Source organism: Coturnix japonica, chromosome 4, assembly GCF_054131305.1.
Source record: "Coturnix japonica strain WE chromosome 4, WE-NBRP24, whole genome shotgun sequence".
Classification (NCBI taxonomy): Eukaryota; Metazoa; Chordata; class Aves; order Galliformes; family Phasianidae; genus Coturnix; species Coturnix japonica.
In genome coordinates this window covers 34,023,076-34,039,646 of record NC_140666.1, presented here as the reverse complement: position 1 = coordinate 34,039,646, position 16,571 = coordinate 34,023,076, and the positions used below count along the sequence as shown (strand labels likewise).

Genomic DNA, 16,571 nt, shown 5'->3' with positions numbered 1-16,571 from the left:
TTCCCGCCCATACGTAACCTTAGAATAAACTCCATCAAATGTGATGAAAGAGTGGATCCTTTAATCGTATTAAGTGTTTTCTGAAAAGAAAACCAGAAAGAGGAAGTGGAGTTACGGATTTCATCGAGGGAGACAGTGGCATGAATGTAGTTATACCCTTGCACAATCATGAAAGGAGAGTCATGAGAAATCCTCTTGTTAACCTGCACCCTAGTAGGCGGGGAGATGCTGTTCCTAGGCATGAGTACCCACAAGAAACCAGACCTTATAAAGTCTTCTACTCAATTATTTTTTTCTTTTTTTTCTTGTACACATGACAGCGTCCCAGGAGTGTCATCAAAACAGTCTTAGTCACTGCACTCTGCCCCACACCCAGTAAATAATCATGTTTCATGGGAAAGAACATCAGTGGGTCCTTTAATCATCCAACCCAAGAGGCAGTGAGGGAGACGGACTTGTTGTAACTTGTGATCAGAGCGGCACTGCCAAAACTCTGGGCACAGTTTTAGGGCTGACTCTGGTACGGCGAACTAGTTGGCTGCAGCTACCAAAGGGGCTGAGCCTCAGTGTGTAGCAGTGTTATTGTCAGGGGGCCAAGCTGCACACACACTTTTCACTTCAGCCTTTTTTTCCTCTGAACGATTGCAATATTTTCATGCCCACAACCAAAATAAACATTTCCTGTTCTCATATATACATACAGCCACTATTTTATGGTCCAAGACACACTTAGCTGTGCCCGCATACTGAGTAAACCATGCTAGCATCGCCTGTAGAAGCGCCCCGTGCTCCTCATCCAGTGCAGTTGGGAACACCTTTTCTCTCAGGTGTACTGTGTTCCTAAAAACAGGAAGAGACAAAAAAAGAAGGCAGGTTCTCAAACAAGTGAGGATGACTGAAGGAGTTGTCTGCAGCACTTGGATCTGGTGCTTGCTCCCTGCAGGTTGGGTAGGAGAACGCTGCCGAAGAGGTGACTCGTGCGCCTGCTGTGTGTACTGCAGACCCTCTGCCTGCCCCCACCTACTGGCTTTCTTCTTCAGGCTTTTTCTTTTCTCTTTGCCTTTAAATGAAAGCTGTTAATTTGCTTTGTGTGCGTTTGTGAGCACACAGCTGTTAAGAGCCTGCTGATCCTTATGATTGCAGTCAAAAGGAAAATGCCCCATTCCCTCCCCCTCGGCCTCTACTGGTTGAGCGAACTGCCAGCAGCATATCTCCAATTGTGTGAGAAGCCGGGATAACTAGCTATTTATTAAAGGAGCTTTGTTTTTAAAAGTGAATGGTGTGGAGCTAGATTTTCCATAAAACAAGAGGGAAAAATCAAGGTGCTGCAGGAAGGAGCTGAGTCTGAGGAGACAATCCAGGGAAAGCTTTGGAGATCTGCTCTTCTGTCTGATCTAGGTCAGTTCAAACTGAGCAGCTAAGAGTATAAGAGCTGAGGCTGGTGAGCTGCTTATGTCAGTTAGATAGGTAAAGGCAGCAAATGGATAAGTAGAATAAGTGCCCAGGCCATTATCTGCCTTCACTTAATGTAGAAAGTCTCATAGGAAGGTGCTTCAGGTCTTTGCTTCCTGTGGTTTTGTCCAATGCAGCGTGTGATACTTTGGTTGGGTTGTAGTTCTTTTTGGTTCAAAGGCAAAACTCTCTGGTGGGAAATCCCTTTAGCATTCCAATGAACAAGAACAACTTCTCTGCAGTGTTTTCACACAGTTCTTAGCAACTGTGTTTTAGTTAAAATTCAGCTGGGAGAGGTATATTCTGTACTTAAGGTGTTGTTTCATTAAATGCTGTAGATTTTTCATAACAAATTTGCAGAGACTCTTATTTCACTCAAAAATCCTTTGAGGCCCCCTTTCTCCTTGCTGTGTGTAGCAGTATGATGGAGCTCAGATTCTGTGATCTATCCAGTGGAAGGTAACATGTGAAGGCTTCTGGCAAATACTTAGCTAGCCTCAAAGAGAAAGGCTGTAGGGATGGCATTTCAGATTGGGAAATGCAACAGGCTTGCCTACCTTTCATTACATTGCTCTGTTGCATGGAAAGGGGCTTTCTATGCTTTGAGGATTTTCCCTGTCACGGTGCAGGAAAGTTTGTCAGTAAAAGTAGCACACATTTTAAATAGTGTTTGCGTGTTAGGAGATGCCATTTTCATTCATCTTTTATATTGTCTCAGATTTCAGTAACAGACTTGGGTTAATTTTGTGATTCCTATTTCAGTAAAGCAGAATTCTCATCTTCATTGAAATTAATATGCTTGTTATGAGGGGTGGGATGTATCTAACCACCACACTTCAGTCTTCAACAACTTTTAAACTTTTAATTTGCCTATACAAATTAAATCTGGCCATGTCCACTGCAAGGATGGGTATGAATATTTGCATTGATGCATCTCTTTTCTGTGTATGGCTGCTTCACACCATGGAAATAGTAAAACCACACAGGGTAAGAATTATCACTGGCAGGATCAAAGCCACTGAGCAAAGCCAAACAGTTTCTGGTTGTCTGCTGTGCTCAGGAATCACAGCACATGGCGCCGTAGTCACCAACAGGCTGGGAACACCTTGTGCTTCTGTGATAATAATGTTACAGCGTGATCCCAAATGAGTATTGTTTACATGCTACTGCAGAGTAATTTTGTGCTTTTTCTATTCTATTCTTTCTTTTCACTCCAGCCCTGCAGCCACAGCAGTGATATCTTTGGCATTTGGACGCTACATTTTGGAGCCTTTCTTTATGCAGTGTGAAATCCCAGAACTTGCGATTAAACTTATTACGGCTGTTGGCATCAGTAAGTATCTGATTGTAGTTGTCAGAAAGAGTAAAGATGATGGAAACTAATAATAATAATAATAAAAAAAGTTAATCAGACACTGAACAGGTAGTTGTTTGCTGTGAATTGTTGCAGAATGAGTGCACATCCAGTTCCAAGGGCATTGGTGTGATTTTTTGCCTGAGTGTGTGTTTCTGAAGGTATGCAATAGTAAAAAAAAAAAAAAAAGAAGAGCAGACTTTATTAATGGCAGAAAAAATCTATTGCTAAGCCTGATTCTGTTGCCACTTGAATTAATGGCAGAACTCTTATTACTTTCGTGGAAGCAATTTCAGTCCTTGGGAGATGACGAGCCAGTGCCAGAGATACGGAAGAATGATTACTTGATTTTAAGTGCACTGCTCTACCTCTGTTTTAGCAGGCAAGTACTTGCCAAGTATGATGCCATGAAGAAATGTAGGCAACATGAGATCATCATCCTCAGTCCCTCACTGCCCTGCACAGTGATAAAACTTACTGAGGCACTCACAGCTTGGGAAGCAGGAACCCAAATGACTTTGGGAGCAGGGTGTATGGTTGGCTTGAAATGCTAATTTATTATGAGTAGCTTCTTCTTCCAACTTTACAATTAGTGTAAAAGGGACTGTTTGGGGACACTGAGAAGCAAAATGTGCTGATGTTAGGAGGGAGGCTAGCTCTTTGCGGGGGCTTCTTGGGTGCCTGGACAGTGTGTGAAGCTGTGTAAAATGGAAGGCATGACTCTGATGAGAAACAGAGCCATGCAGCAGTAAAGGTTTTGTTTCCAGTTCTGTGCGGTATCATGGATGATGTTCCCTCACTCTCTCTCACACACGCTCTTTCAGCTGTGCTGGGAAGGGTGTGCAGAGCAGATCGGAGTAATTAGCAACAGATTGTTCCTTTCAGTTCGGCCAGTGCACATATCAGAAACAAAAGGGGTGGAAAAAGGAATTAAGACATGCAAAGTGATCAAAGGCATGCAGGGGGACCACTTCAATTTTGCACAATAATAGGTTCAGATGACTTTTTCTTTCTTTGGGGTAGAGAGTTCAATTGACATGGAAATTTTCGGTCTCCAGGTTACTGGGGCTTTTTGTAGGAGCTCTCTTGATGAGAGCTGTCTTCTGCCAGGAGTGTTAAAAAATCAGTGTGTGACCGCATTTCTTTCTGACTTAATTATGCACAAACTATAGGTTTCATAGGAATAATTGAATTAAGGGCTTGAATTTCGAGGTCAATGACTTTTTATGACTACATCTGTCTAAAATATTTTAGTGAAAGATAAGGATGAAACAGATGTTCAGTAACTTCAAGGTCACTGAGACAGAAGGAATGTTAAGCGAGGACTCCATTAAAAGTGTTTTGTTAAGTGCATTGCGATTCAAGCACAATAAGTGAACAATTTGAAATAGATTTTTATTGCTTTTAATTTAATTGAAAATCTGTGGGATAAGCCGGGGCTACACAAAGTAATTAAACAAAGAAGTAGCACTGCAGGTTGGGGGGGAAGGGGGGAGATACGCTGGAATAATTACACCCCGAAGGGAGATGGGAGTTCACAGCAGCCTGTTCCTATGGTGACCGAGGGTCTGTGCAGAGCAGGTAGGATGTGCTGCTGTCTCACTGAAGCGAGAGATTCTGGTAGAAAGTTTGTAATTGTGAATGGGATGGTGCTGAGAAGAGCAGGGAACCTGTCAGACTGAGGCTTCATTTTAATTCTTCGCACTGTGCTTTGTAGCAGATTCTCATTTGTGGTGGTTTTTGAGCCGATGCTACATTCTGAGCTAAGCTATCTGAGAACATACAGCTGTTATTCTTGCACTGTGAGAATTAGCTGGTGTGGTGACTGTGATGAATGTTCTGCGTTGTGCTGGTAGGCAGAGTGATAGGTGAGATTAAGATGTTGAGCTGCACAGACACATTGGAGCACTGAAGATCTTATAATCCAATTTAACAGTGGCAAAGGTAGTGTTTACTTCCACTGAAGATTTTGTTAAGTTAATGAAAATATGAGCTTATGAGCTTTTTGTCATTTTATCCACTCTTGGTCCCATCTGCTGCCTACACCTGCAGAGTGCTCACTACATACCTATTGCATGGGGAGAAAGGTAGTACCAGCCTGTATCCTTGAAAGAAACTTTACTCTGTAGTGTTATCTTGTATTTTCTGATCATACTACAAAGGGAAGGAAGAGATTTTGAAAAATCTCCAGGCAGTCCCTTGCCTCAAACACAATCAGTGCATTTCTAAACAGCTCCCAACAGATGTTAATCTACAGTGGTTTTCACAGTCCCAGGGGTGAGTTCCTACACCTTACCCAGTGCTGTAGCCCAGTTTTTCTTGTACTTTTCACAAAGATTTTTTTCTTTTCTTTTCGTTTTTCTTTTTTTAATGTAAACATTCTGTTCTGCAAGACAGGTTTGTGAAGGGAGATAAGGGGGGGAGTAGTGAAATACTGTGTACCAACATTGTGCATGGCCAAGCATGATATTCATGAGAGTTCCTTCTGAACTGCAATGCAAAGGTTGCGTGAGATGGATGCAGGCAGGATTATGATGGCAGTGGCGGACACTGCTGTCTCACCTAGCTGCAGAAAAGCACTGCTTATAGAGTGGCCAAAGCTCATTCCTATCCCCACCTTTCCACCTCAGTGTCTCTGTGATGCAAAAGAAAAAAGGGTGCTCTAGAGGAGATGGAGATCATATGAAAACTAAAATGGAACCATGGGAGATGATGACCTTAAAAATATTTCCATCTTTATTCGTTATTTATAGGAGCAAAGGTGTGCTCAGCATAAAATTCCCCCTAAAGTCACTTGTTCCTGAGCTGTAGATGCAGATTTTCTGTTCCAGGGTATGGTGCTTTTGTCATAGGTTTTTTTTTTTGGTTTTTTTTTTTTTTTTTTGTAATAGTGAGCGAGAGGTTATGCTGTGTTAACTTATTGAACTGTATTGTTGATGTATAACCTGAATGGCCACACAGCCTTAATTGAGCCACTTCTAATCTTTTCTCTTGGTCTAAATATCAGAAGTCAAATAAACAGGGTTCAGCTATAAAAAACTGAAAGTGAAAGCAGGTTACCAACTCTAACATTCATAAAGTTTTTCAACTCAAGCACATTTAGAGTAAAATATGTAATATTTCCTCTCTCTTTGTGCTCGGAGGTCTGCCAAAAAGACCTAATTACCCAAGTTCTGCCTGCTAGACAGAAGCCATATCATGCTTGGAAATCAAGGTCAGCTCTACAGATCTGTCAGGGCTTGCTGGCAGATACTTTGGGAAGTTTTGTTGGCATCAATTGGATGTACATGGGAGCCAATAGCTGCTTTTTCTACCTTCATGGTGGATGCTGTGGACGCTGCTCTCTCCCACTGACAGTTTTCAGACAAGTGGTTTAAATTAAGACATCACTTGGCTGTAGGAATAACAAAAGCTGCTCCGATGGGTGCTTTTGTGCCTCCTGTGACTTCATTTTAATTGATGCATTAAAAGCCACAATCTAAGGATACTTTTTGCTTTGTGTAAATGTCTTGACCCTAAAAGCCTGAAAAGTCAGGGGAAGGCAGCTCCCTTGGCTTCCTGCTGAGGCAATGGTACATGTATTCCTGAAAGGCAGGCTGGGATGCTTGCTGCTGCTTCTGTCATCAGGTGTTATCCATTTATAGCTGTGGCTATGTGAAGGCTAAGGATTCTGAAAAGCAACATGATTAGTGTTACCAATTGTTCACAAACCCTGTTTGTTCTCTCTCCATAGATTAGAATTCAACTCACTTTTAGTTAGGTATTTAGTTATAGCCAGTTGCCTCTGCTCCCTGTAAAATTAGTGAGGAGGGGGGAGGGAGGGAAGGGAATATCTTTCCTGAAGGCAGCTGTTCTCTTTGCTAGGCATCTGAAAGATGGGTGATTAATCATCCTGTGGAGGTAAATGTCTTTTCATGGAGGATGCAGGCAGACCAGCCACCTGACTTTTAGCTAGCCAATTTAGAGGTGAGTCCTGCTTTTACTGTCCTTTTGTCTGGGGACTTGCTGTGTCCTTATGATCTTTGCTCTGATCCTGTATCAAAGTCTCTGCAATCTTGAAATATCTCCACAAGATCCTATTCGTAGAAGATAATGACCACAGACCCAAGATAAAATTTCCATCTTCATTTGTGCAGATGCTCAACTCTGCAAGGGACTTGCTTTTCTGGAGGATCATCCAAACTAATGGCATTGTGCACTGGACTGGCTGCAAGCATAGCCTTCCTTTACCTTCCCTATCAAATGAAGATCCTTGCTGTGTCCATTTTGCTTTCTCCATTTCATTAAGAAACCTTAGCTGAAAGCACTTTGCTGGTTTGAGTTCGCGGGCAGGGATGGGAAAAGTTTAGCAGCCTGTACATATGGAGGTTATCTTCACAGAAACATTGCTCTAGGTGCTTTTCTTTCAAGCCAGTGTGGCTCTTAGGCAGATTTATGGTTTGTGATTTGTGTGTGGCTGACGAGCAAGCAAGGTGATGAGTGGATCAAAATTAGTGCTCATTTTAGTTTGCCATCTGATGACATTCTCATATGTGTATCTGGAGGCTGAAAGCGATGCATTAACGACACTCGAGGAGGGTGAGGATGCTCACATAAGCTGTTCTGCCACAGGTAAGGTAGCAGACTGATTGCTGCAGGGGTCTTGAACTCTGAGCATGCTAGATGTCAAGTCACAGATCTTTTCCCAAGCGTGGAATTCTTTGGTGACATTTTTTCATAGCCTGGTCCCTTCCTGGGCCTGTCCTGTGGAATAGGAAAAGGCAGTACAGTGAACTTTGCAAGAAATCTGAAAAGAGACAGTGCTTGTTTATGGCATGGGATCTCTTCATAGTTTAATCACTGTTGGTTAAATATCTGTGTTGATATGCTATGCTTGAATGACAGCTGCTAGCTTTTTCTACCCTATTTTCCTGGTGATAAAGCCTTAAGAAAGAGGGGAAGCCTCAGTAAGCCCTGCTATTTGGCAGTGGCTTAAGGGGAGCTTTCAGCATCTCAGTGAGTGAACTTACATCAGGGTAATATTGGGAAAGTAGAGTAATGAGTTGAACCCGATGGATTTTCTGTTTCCTGCCAAATATACACACATAAGGATTTAATAAAGCAAAAAAAAAAAAAAAAAAAACCCAACAAAAAAGTGTTCGGGTCTCAAGTGATACTTTCCATAAGTCCAGGTGATATTTTGGTGACTCAGAAAATGACATCTCAGTTCTAAAATATGGTACAATACAGAACTGGAAAAAATATTGTAACCTTCAAGATCTTTATTTTTGTTGTTGTTGCTTTTTTTTTTTTTTTTTTTTTTTTTTTTAATTTTTGTGTGTGGATTTAAAACTAAGTGATAGTCTGAGTTTGTGTTGACTTTGCTCATCAACATTGGTTAATTTTGGTAAATTGTCCACTTGAGTGTGGGGCCTGCAAGTTTGCAAATGCAAATTCCAGAAAATGCTGCTTACATATATATTATACTATATATTTTCTATATATTATTTATTTATTTATTTATTTAGGGTTTGTTTTTTTTTTCTGGATTGCTTGTAGTTTTCTCACTTTTCCATGAAACCCCAACTCTTTTTTGATTTAAACAGTGAATTGCTTATAATACATTCTGGCCTTGCCACTGGCCAAAATCGATACAGAAGGCGTGGGACAGCCCAGCTGTTTCTGCAGTCAGAGCCCTGTGCTGTGCCAGGTTTGTGATGCCAGCTCCCACAAACCTGCAGGATCTGGTGGGAAACAGTGCCTCACAATTGTATGCATCCTGTGGTGTGCTGTGTGGCTGATGAGGCAGATAGAGCAGCGCTCTTGGGAGGGCTGGAGGGAAGGAAGAGCTGTGATGAAGGACTAATTCATTAGTTCCACACGATGGAAGGAGCAAGATGATCAATGAGTAGGCTTGTTGTGCCACACTCACCTTTCCCTGCGGCAGAAGGGAAAGAGGAATTCTTATCTAGTGAAATGACTCATGTTTTCCATTCAGTTAGTAAATATTATTTTTAGGTGAACTACTCTATTGATTCTGTTTTGCCAGGGTAATTGTTTATGTAAACTGGAATGAGTGGCACTTGAGCTGTAGGACCTCTCATCACTGAGCTCCAGCAGTGGCCCAGGGGAATGTGTGTTGGGCAGGTGGGGTAGGGAAGCTCCACTCCCCTGGGCTCCTTGGCTTGGCAAGGTGCAGACTTGGGTTTTGGTTTCCTCATCAGTTCCCAGTGTGGGCAGAAATGCTGCTTGCACTCTGGCCCTCCTGTGTCACCATGGAATGGCTGTACAGGAGGGAAAATAGCAAGAGAAAGGAGGAGGTGTAAACAAGTCAGTGAGTGACAAATTCACGTGGAGCCTAAAAGGGTGTGAGAAAGTTTAATGTCATTATTAATTGTTACTGTTTTCTGAAAATGCAAATCTCTAATCAAACTGGCACTGGTACAGAAATCTGGAATGACAGGGCTTGTGCAATTATTTTTTTTCATCTGAGGCAGCTTCTGTCAGCCCATCACCTACCAACAGCTAATAGTCCTGGGTAAACGAACCTTTAATTTGATGCAGAAGGAGCTAAGTGGAGAACGAAGTGGAAGGGTCTAAGAAGGGCTAGCTCCAGCATTTAGTACAGAGACTGTAAGGGAAACATGAGAGGGGTGGGAGGGCAGCAGATAGAGAAGGCTATCAGGGTGTTATTTCCTTCATTGCTGCAGAATCTAGTATCTCTGCAGCCTCAGAGAGTTTTGTGGTGATTTCTGTGGAATGAATATTTCTTTCTGACTTTTCTTTTTTCCTCTTGCAGCGCTAGTGATGGTCCTGAATAGCACAAGTGTCAGCTGGAGTGCCCGCATTCAGATTTTCCTTACCTTTTGCAAGCTTGTAGCAATTCTGATAATTATAGTCCCTGGAGTTATCCAGCTAATTAAAGGTATGAAATGAAAAGTAAATGCTTTTAAAGTGCTTTTATCTTTACCCTCTGCAGCCTCCCCCCACCTGTCTCCACCAAATAATGCTTATAGCAGCAAAATCTCTTAATTAGTCTCTGCTTGTTCAACTGGAGCTCTGTACTGTCATGTAATTGATTAGAGGTGGAACTACACTGGGATGAACTGGTATTTCCTTCTGCATGCCAATGAGACTATTCAGATAGAGTTGGTTTTCAAGCCAGTGACAGGATTGCCCTTCTCTGTAAATTGCATTGTGCATAAGCGTTGGGAACTGTGCTGGTGCCTGCTCCTCTTCAGCACAAGGGTATGGTGGTGTTAGGGGCTCAGCTTTGGGCATGTATGAAAGAAACGTTATCGTGGAGGATGTTCTAATTGTGGGTGCTATTCTTTAACCAATTGGTAGGAATGGTTGTGATGATTCATTATCAGAGAGAAATGAATGATGAAGAGGTGCTGTCTTGGAGAACAAGACAGCTAGCTGCTGTTTTCACAGGCTTCCTGGCTGCAGCTTTCTGGGATGCTCTGCTGCATGTGTACTTTACTTCTTCCAATTGAAAAACAGAAGCATACCACTATGTCATAGACTAGAATCACAGAATCATTAAGGTTGGAAAAGACCTTTAAGAACACCTAGTCCAACTGTCAACCCAACACATCCATGCCCACTAACCATGTCCCTCAGTACCACATCTCCACATTTCTTGAACACCTGCAGGGACTGTGCCTTCACCACCTCTGTGGGCAGCCCATTCCAGTTCCCAACTACTCTTTCTGAGAAGTTTTTCCTAATGTCTAACGTAAATACAATGGTGTGGGCCTATCCAAGAGTAAGAAAAGAAAGCAGGCTGGATAGTTGCTGCCTAAGCAAGGAGTGTGAAATTATCCTGCATGGATAATGGTATGCAGCCTTTTCCTACTGACAATGAAGTTCTACTGGTCTCCACAGAGCTGCCTGAGAGGAGACTCTTCCATTAGAGCCCTGATGGCCGTGAGTGAGAAGGGGACAAGCCACAACTCTCTCTCATTACAGTAAAGCTAGATAATAATTACACAAAGCACAAGGAGCCATTCAGCACAGTGAGTCAGAAAGGAGGACAGATTTAATGAATTAGCAGCAGGTTTTATCTTGCAAAAATGATGGCAGTGATTGGCCCAGCTCCCGGGGCCACTCTTGTGCCCCACAAGGCTCCTTCCCACCCGAGACAGCTGCATAGCACTGGGTCTGCCCATGAGCTCAGCACCTGACAGGGACAGGCAGCTCACTGCCCTTAGCCTCTGTAATAAATGTGACCCTATGCAGTGTTCTGCTAATTCACTATTTCTATTTGCACGTTTTTCACATGCTTTCTGGCCACTACCATGCCTTCCCTTACCTCCTTTCACACACAGACGTTTTCTATATTTATACCTGCGCATTTTCCTCTAGGCCTTTGGAACAGGTCAGACCCAGATTTGGACCAGCTTTGCCTCTCTTATGCAGCTCAGTGTTCCCAATTCCTTTAGCTAAAATGCCTCCATTCCAGTGGAAGTTCTGCCTGAGGGTTCAGTAAAAATGTGTAAAGAGGAGTGTTTGACCATCGCTCATTTAAATCTCAATGAATTCTCCTTTTTCCTACTGCTTGCTTTTTGTTGTTGTTATTGTTGATGCAAAGGATCATTTCTTCTCAAGAAATCTGGGGCTTATGGGCTGGTCTTTTGAACCATAGAGGACTTCGCAGATGGATAATGAAATAGCATAACCCATTGACTATGTCAAAGGCACACAGATAAAGCTCATAATGTGGCTTTAGAATTTCCAGTTGTTTCTATTACTTTTTGGAGGAGTATATCCTTAATCATGCTTTGTTCCTGCATGGGTCCTCCACGTTTCATCGTTCAGCTGCAGGTACCCATCCATAAGGAAAGATGAATGTCTGGTGTTCTTTAGTGGCAGTGCATTTACACTAGCAGGGAGACTACTAGCTTTGTCAGCACCTTCCTCTGTTATCAAAATATTGGAAAGATCTTTACTGAATATTTGGTCTCATGGTGTATATATAGTGTTTTTTGGACAGAGACTTTGGCTCTCATGCACTCATTTTGTTACTGATCTTTGGCACTCAACTACTTCTACAACTTTTCTGCTATCTGCCTTGCACATTTTTCAAAATGTCAAAACATTTGCATGTAGAGAAGCATAACTCTCGCTATAACATAAGCTACAGTGCTGCCTATAATGCAGAAGAGAAACTTACTGAGAACTTTAGTCATGATAAGGCTTAAGATACTGGGTTTGTTTACTTTACAAATGTTTCTTATAAGTGAAATGCTATTAATGCTCCATCTGAAGAAAATGTTAACAAACAAGGGAAATGTTTATAGCAAAAAACCCAGAGCTCATTTTGCTCTTCAATGTTGATATAAGTCACTGCTAGAGACAATAGTGTGCTGAGTGTCATCAAACTCAGAACGCTTTACAAAAACTAAGAGGTCAAATTCTGCTGTGACATGGCTAAGGACACCACAAGAGCCTTTTACAATTGCAAACAGAATTTGGCTGTGAGGGTTGGGTCAGAAATTAAGGTCAAGGGCAGAGCTTGAAGTCAGTGAACTACTGGGTGATTAAATGTTCCATGGTGCGATATATTTATTTGTTTTAAAGTAGGAGGTGACCAAAGAGCTTGTTTTTCATTTTTTATTTTTTTTTTAATTCTTATTTTTTATTTTCTGATGTTGCAGGAGAAACGCAGCACTTTAAAAATGCCTTTTCAGGGAATGATGCCAGTATTATGGGATTACCACTTGCTTTCTATTCAGGAATGTATGCCTATTCAGGCTGGTAAGTTGTTGAAACCTATAAGCATTTGTCCTGAAAGCAAACACTAATATGAACTAACAGAGGCATTTATTTATACCACAGATTGAGTCACACATTCTACCTATTTTCCCAAACTCCATCATATATAGTGAAGATAGCTCTTGCTGCTTTCCCACATGCTCGGCAGCTTCTCTGCCAGCAGCTCTGAGAAGGAAAGATTGTTCTTCTTCAATATGCAGTACGTAAGCACCCACTAAACACTAAAAAAATCAGGTATATTTCTGTTCTCAAGGCTAGAAATAAAAACAACGAGAAATGAATGCTCTTAAATTCTTACTAAGTATTTTAATAGAAGGCTAAAAGGGATAATAATGCTTTAGATTTTGTTGAAGAAGACAATAATTATATGAAAAAGATCGCTCTGAACTGATTCAAAGTTGTAGTTCTCCATCCCACTTGTGTGGACCTCAGCTTTTGCTTTGTAAAAGCAGCATTTTAGAATCAGAAGCAAATTCTGATAAGGCCAGTGCAGACCACAAAACAAGATGATAACACTGGTTCTTATGGCTTCTGCTCTGACAAAATTGGGCCTCACTTAACAAGAAGTGCAACTCACTTCCACAAAAGTTAAGTGCTATTCAAAAGGTAATGAGAATCTGCCTTCAAGTATCTGGCTCAGAACTTTCTTTTAAGTTCTTCCCACCAAAGTACACTGCGGCTTGTTTGAAAGAAGCTTCTACGCTTCAAATCTACCTTACGATTTATTTGTGCTTAGCAAGGGCTCCACTTTGCACAGTGCTGATGTGCTTTGCAGCAGTGGCATGAAAAAAAGACTACAATATACAACAAAAAGACTGCAGAGCGTGGGCTTATTTTTGAGATAGCTTTGTCTGGAGGTCTTCCCTTTCCCTTCCATAGCCTTCACAGACAGTAAAGTTCTTACCCTTGTACAAAAGCTGGGGAATGAATGATAAGGGATTTATTTATTTCATTCAGAGGGACAATGGGACCAGCATCTGAGTTCTCTGTTGGCCTGTAACTCCCCCACTGCAGGAGCAGTATAAACATGCACACTAAATCACTGAACAGCACTTTTGTATTAAATGGTGGCAGTGTTGGGGGGGGGGGGACAGGGTAACCTTAGCGAGTCCACAGCTTTTATCTGTGATAGATATGTAAGAAAAGAGCCTGGCATTTTGAAGGCTCAAAGAAATTGAACTCATTATAGGGACAGTCTCTTCCTTCTTCCTTCTCTGATACAGCCACCTTTGTCTCATACATCCATACACATGATGGTTTCTCACTTTTAAAACATTGCCCTTGGTGTACACATTTCTAAGGTGGCAACTTTAAAAGGTCTTTAATATTATTCATTGCCAAAGCAGAGCTGGTTTACTGTGAAATCTTACATCAAGAAGATTGCTATTCTGCTGTTGTTTCTTTCCCATTTCTTTCCTTTTTCCACATGACGTTCCAAACCTCCTAAAATAAAAATCATCTCTGTTTTTCCCTTACACCTTCTGACTTTTATTTCATGGTCCTGATTTGCCACTTATAGGAGAAATTAGCAGGAAAAGATCTCGTTTGGATAGTGCTTCTCCTAAGCTGCCTATTTGTCTTTGTCACCAGCTCAAATTGATTGCCTCAGAGCACAGAAGAGCAGACCATTAAGTGAAGTGTCAATACCCTTGCACTATCAGTTTCATGGGGCTAAATCAATCCAATAAGCTGGATGTAAAGGAGTGCTGCAAGTGCTGGTGATGTGTCCCAGGATGGAGGCAGAAATTTATGCATAGCCTGTGACACTATTATCTTTTAATGATACAGTTTTAAAGTACAAAACAAAGGTGTTATTGCTTATGGATGTGGGCTCATCCTGCCAAGAGCAAGTGTAGACTACCTGGGTATAAAATGCTGGGAGAAAAAGGACAAGTAGAGAAAAGAATGTAAAGAAACATGCCTTTGCATTAATAAAATGACTAATGCAGGACCACCAAATTATTTCTACCTGGTAGCATGTGGAAGGGGTCCTGTTAAAGAAACTATTTCTCTTTGGAACTATCCTGTGCTGCACACACTAGCAAGTCTAGAAACAAATGATGAAGAGGTAGGATGAGATGGCAAACCTGGCTGTGTGGAATTTCATGCTGGGTCAAAAGATGGCAAAAGACTTGAAGGTGCATGTCTTTGTGTGTGTCTGTGTAGCATTAGGACGATCATAGTTGGCCTAGTGTGTCAAGGCAACAGATGTGATTTCATCCCACAGTAACATGACATAGCTCTTGCCTTTTTTTCCTGCTTTACTGTTATTTCTGAGAATTCCCTTCCTGAGCCTGAGGAGCCTGCCGGAATTAACAGCGCTGCTTAACTAAATGCATCTTCTTGATTCTCTATGAAAAAAATACAGAATTAAAAAATCTACCAAGGTCTCATGATACATTTATGCCTCTTTCCTAGGTTTTACCTCAATTTTGTTACTGAAGAAGTGGAAAACCCTGAAAAGTATGTACCTATTTTATTATTTTTTTTAACTTTTGAAGGGTATTTGTAAAACACAAAATGCTGTAAAAGTCGTGATCTTCAGAAATTCTGCATGCTGGTCAAATTGCTTACTTTCCAGCAGATCTGATACCTGTCTGAATTGCAACTACTTGAAGATTTGCTATTTTTGGCCTGTTGTGACCTTATTATGTGTTCTGCTTTCATGTGCATGGAGAGCAGAAAACTAAGCAGCTCTCCAGGGCTCCAATCTCGCCCTCAGGATACAAGTAACTACCAGTGGCTCCTTTCAGTGAAAGTTCCTGGTATCCTGTCAGGGAAATTTTGCCCGAGAAACTTCTCTGCTGCAATATTTGGCAGTTTTGCTATGTTTAAATATTAATCCAATACTTAGTTCTTCTTGCTTTAGATGTCTCAATGTTGCAGGAGCTTGAATGCGTGCAGAACAGCATCCCATCCAATTAAGCCTAACATGGAGTGTTGGTGGGAGTCTATTTCAAACCAGAGATGAGATCTCTCACAGCACCTGTCTGCAAAATGTGAAAAGAAAAGCTCTCCTGTTACGGACAGTTTGACTTGGCAGGTCTGCTTTGATAGATACATCTTGGCGGAAGTGGCCAATAGTAAAACAATATTAACCTTTTCTGCAATTAAAGAAAACATCTTGCCCAATACAATTGGGTTATTTGAGGGAAAAAGTAACTATTCACTTGTTTGAAAATGGTTACATAGATGTCATTTCCTTAGGTTTTTTTAAAATGAGACATGTGGCTGTTTACCAAATAACTCTGTTTAAAAAGATCTCCAGCACTGCATGATCCTATAAAGCTGTACATCTGAGATGTGTAAAGAAAAATACTACACACAGCCATCAGAGTGTGCTGACGGGCTTTAGTCGCAGCTGAGCCTAGTGCCATTCGGTATTTTTCTGAGAGACCTAAAAATAATTACATAAAAAATGAGATGTTTAACATGAGAGTGGCAGAGACTGTCAGATTTCTATTGTCTCAGCGTCTTTGAGGGGTCCTGGGTGTTAATAGGCTCTTCAGTGCGGTAAGGATGTGTATACCAAGGCATTTATGACTGGAAGCTGAAGCCAGACAAATACAGGTAGAAATAGCATTAATATTTAACAAGGTTGACTAATCATTAGAACAAATACCTATGTAAACATTGGATGCCTCATCGTCACTCTTCCATTCAGACAGAACATCTTTTTAGAAGCTTTGCTTTAGTGAAACCCAAGTCATTTGGCTCCATGTCAAGTAGCTGGCTCACACTTCCCATACTGCGACACACAGGGAATCGGGTTAGCGAATCTCATAGCAGATCTGGGTTTAACTGCCAGGAATCTATGTACTTTATAAAGTTAAGGGAGGCAGAGCTGTGGATTTTGATGCTTTTAAAAAATCACTTTTATGGCAGACTGATTTAAAAAGAAATGTGAACCTAAATGAAATGAGTTGAGTGATTCTGGTCCAAGTCTTTTTCAGGAAATGTTGCCCTCTGCTGCTTAGGACAGAAGGGCATTGCCGTCCCACTCCCC

The 16,571-nt window shown here is 41.5% G+C and overlaps 1 protein-coding gene across 4 annotated transcripts in view; it reads left to right on the top strand.

The window, feature by feature from the left end:
- The window catches only part of SLC7A11 (solute carrier family 7 member 11), a 58,843-nt gene that overhangs the window by 6,309 nt on the left and 35,963 nt on the right, over nucleotides 1-16,571 (top strand). For all 4 annotated transcript variants that reach the window (XR_004307049.2, XM_085544924.1, XM_085544925.1 and 1 more), the window contains 4 exons: nucleotides 2,670-2,785; nucleotides 9,585-9,710; nucleotides 12,448-12,547; nucleotides 14,984-15,028. Coding sequence is in view for 3 of the 4 variants with exons in the window: in XM_085544924.1 (XP_085401050.1) it covers nucleotides 2,670-2,785; nucleotides 9,585-9,710; nucleotides 12,448-12,547; nucleotides 14,984-15,028 (387 nt within the window). In the remaining variant the exon portion in view is untranslated. The remainder of the gene's footprint in view (nucleotides 1-2,669; nucleotides 2,786-9,584; nucleotides 9,711-12,447; nucleotides 12,548-14,983; nucleotides 15,029-16,571) is intronic.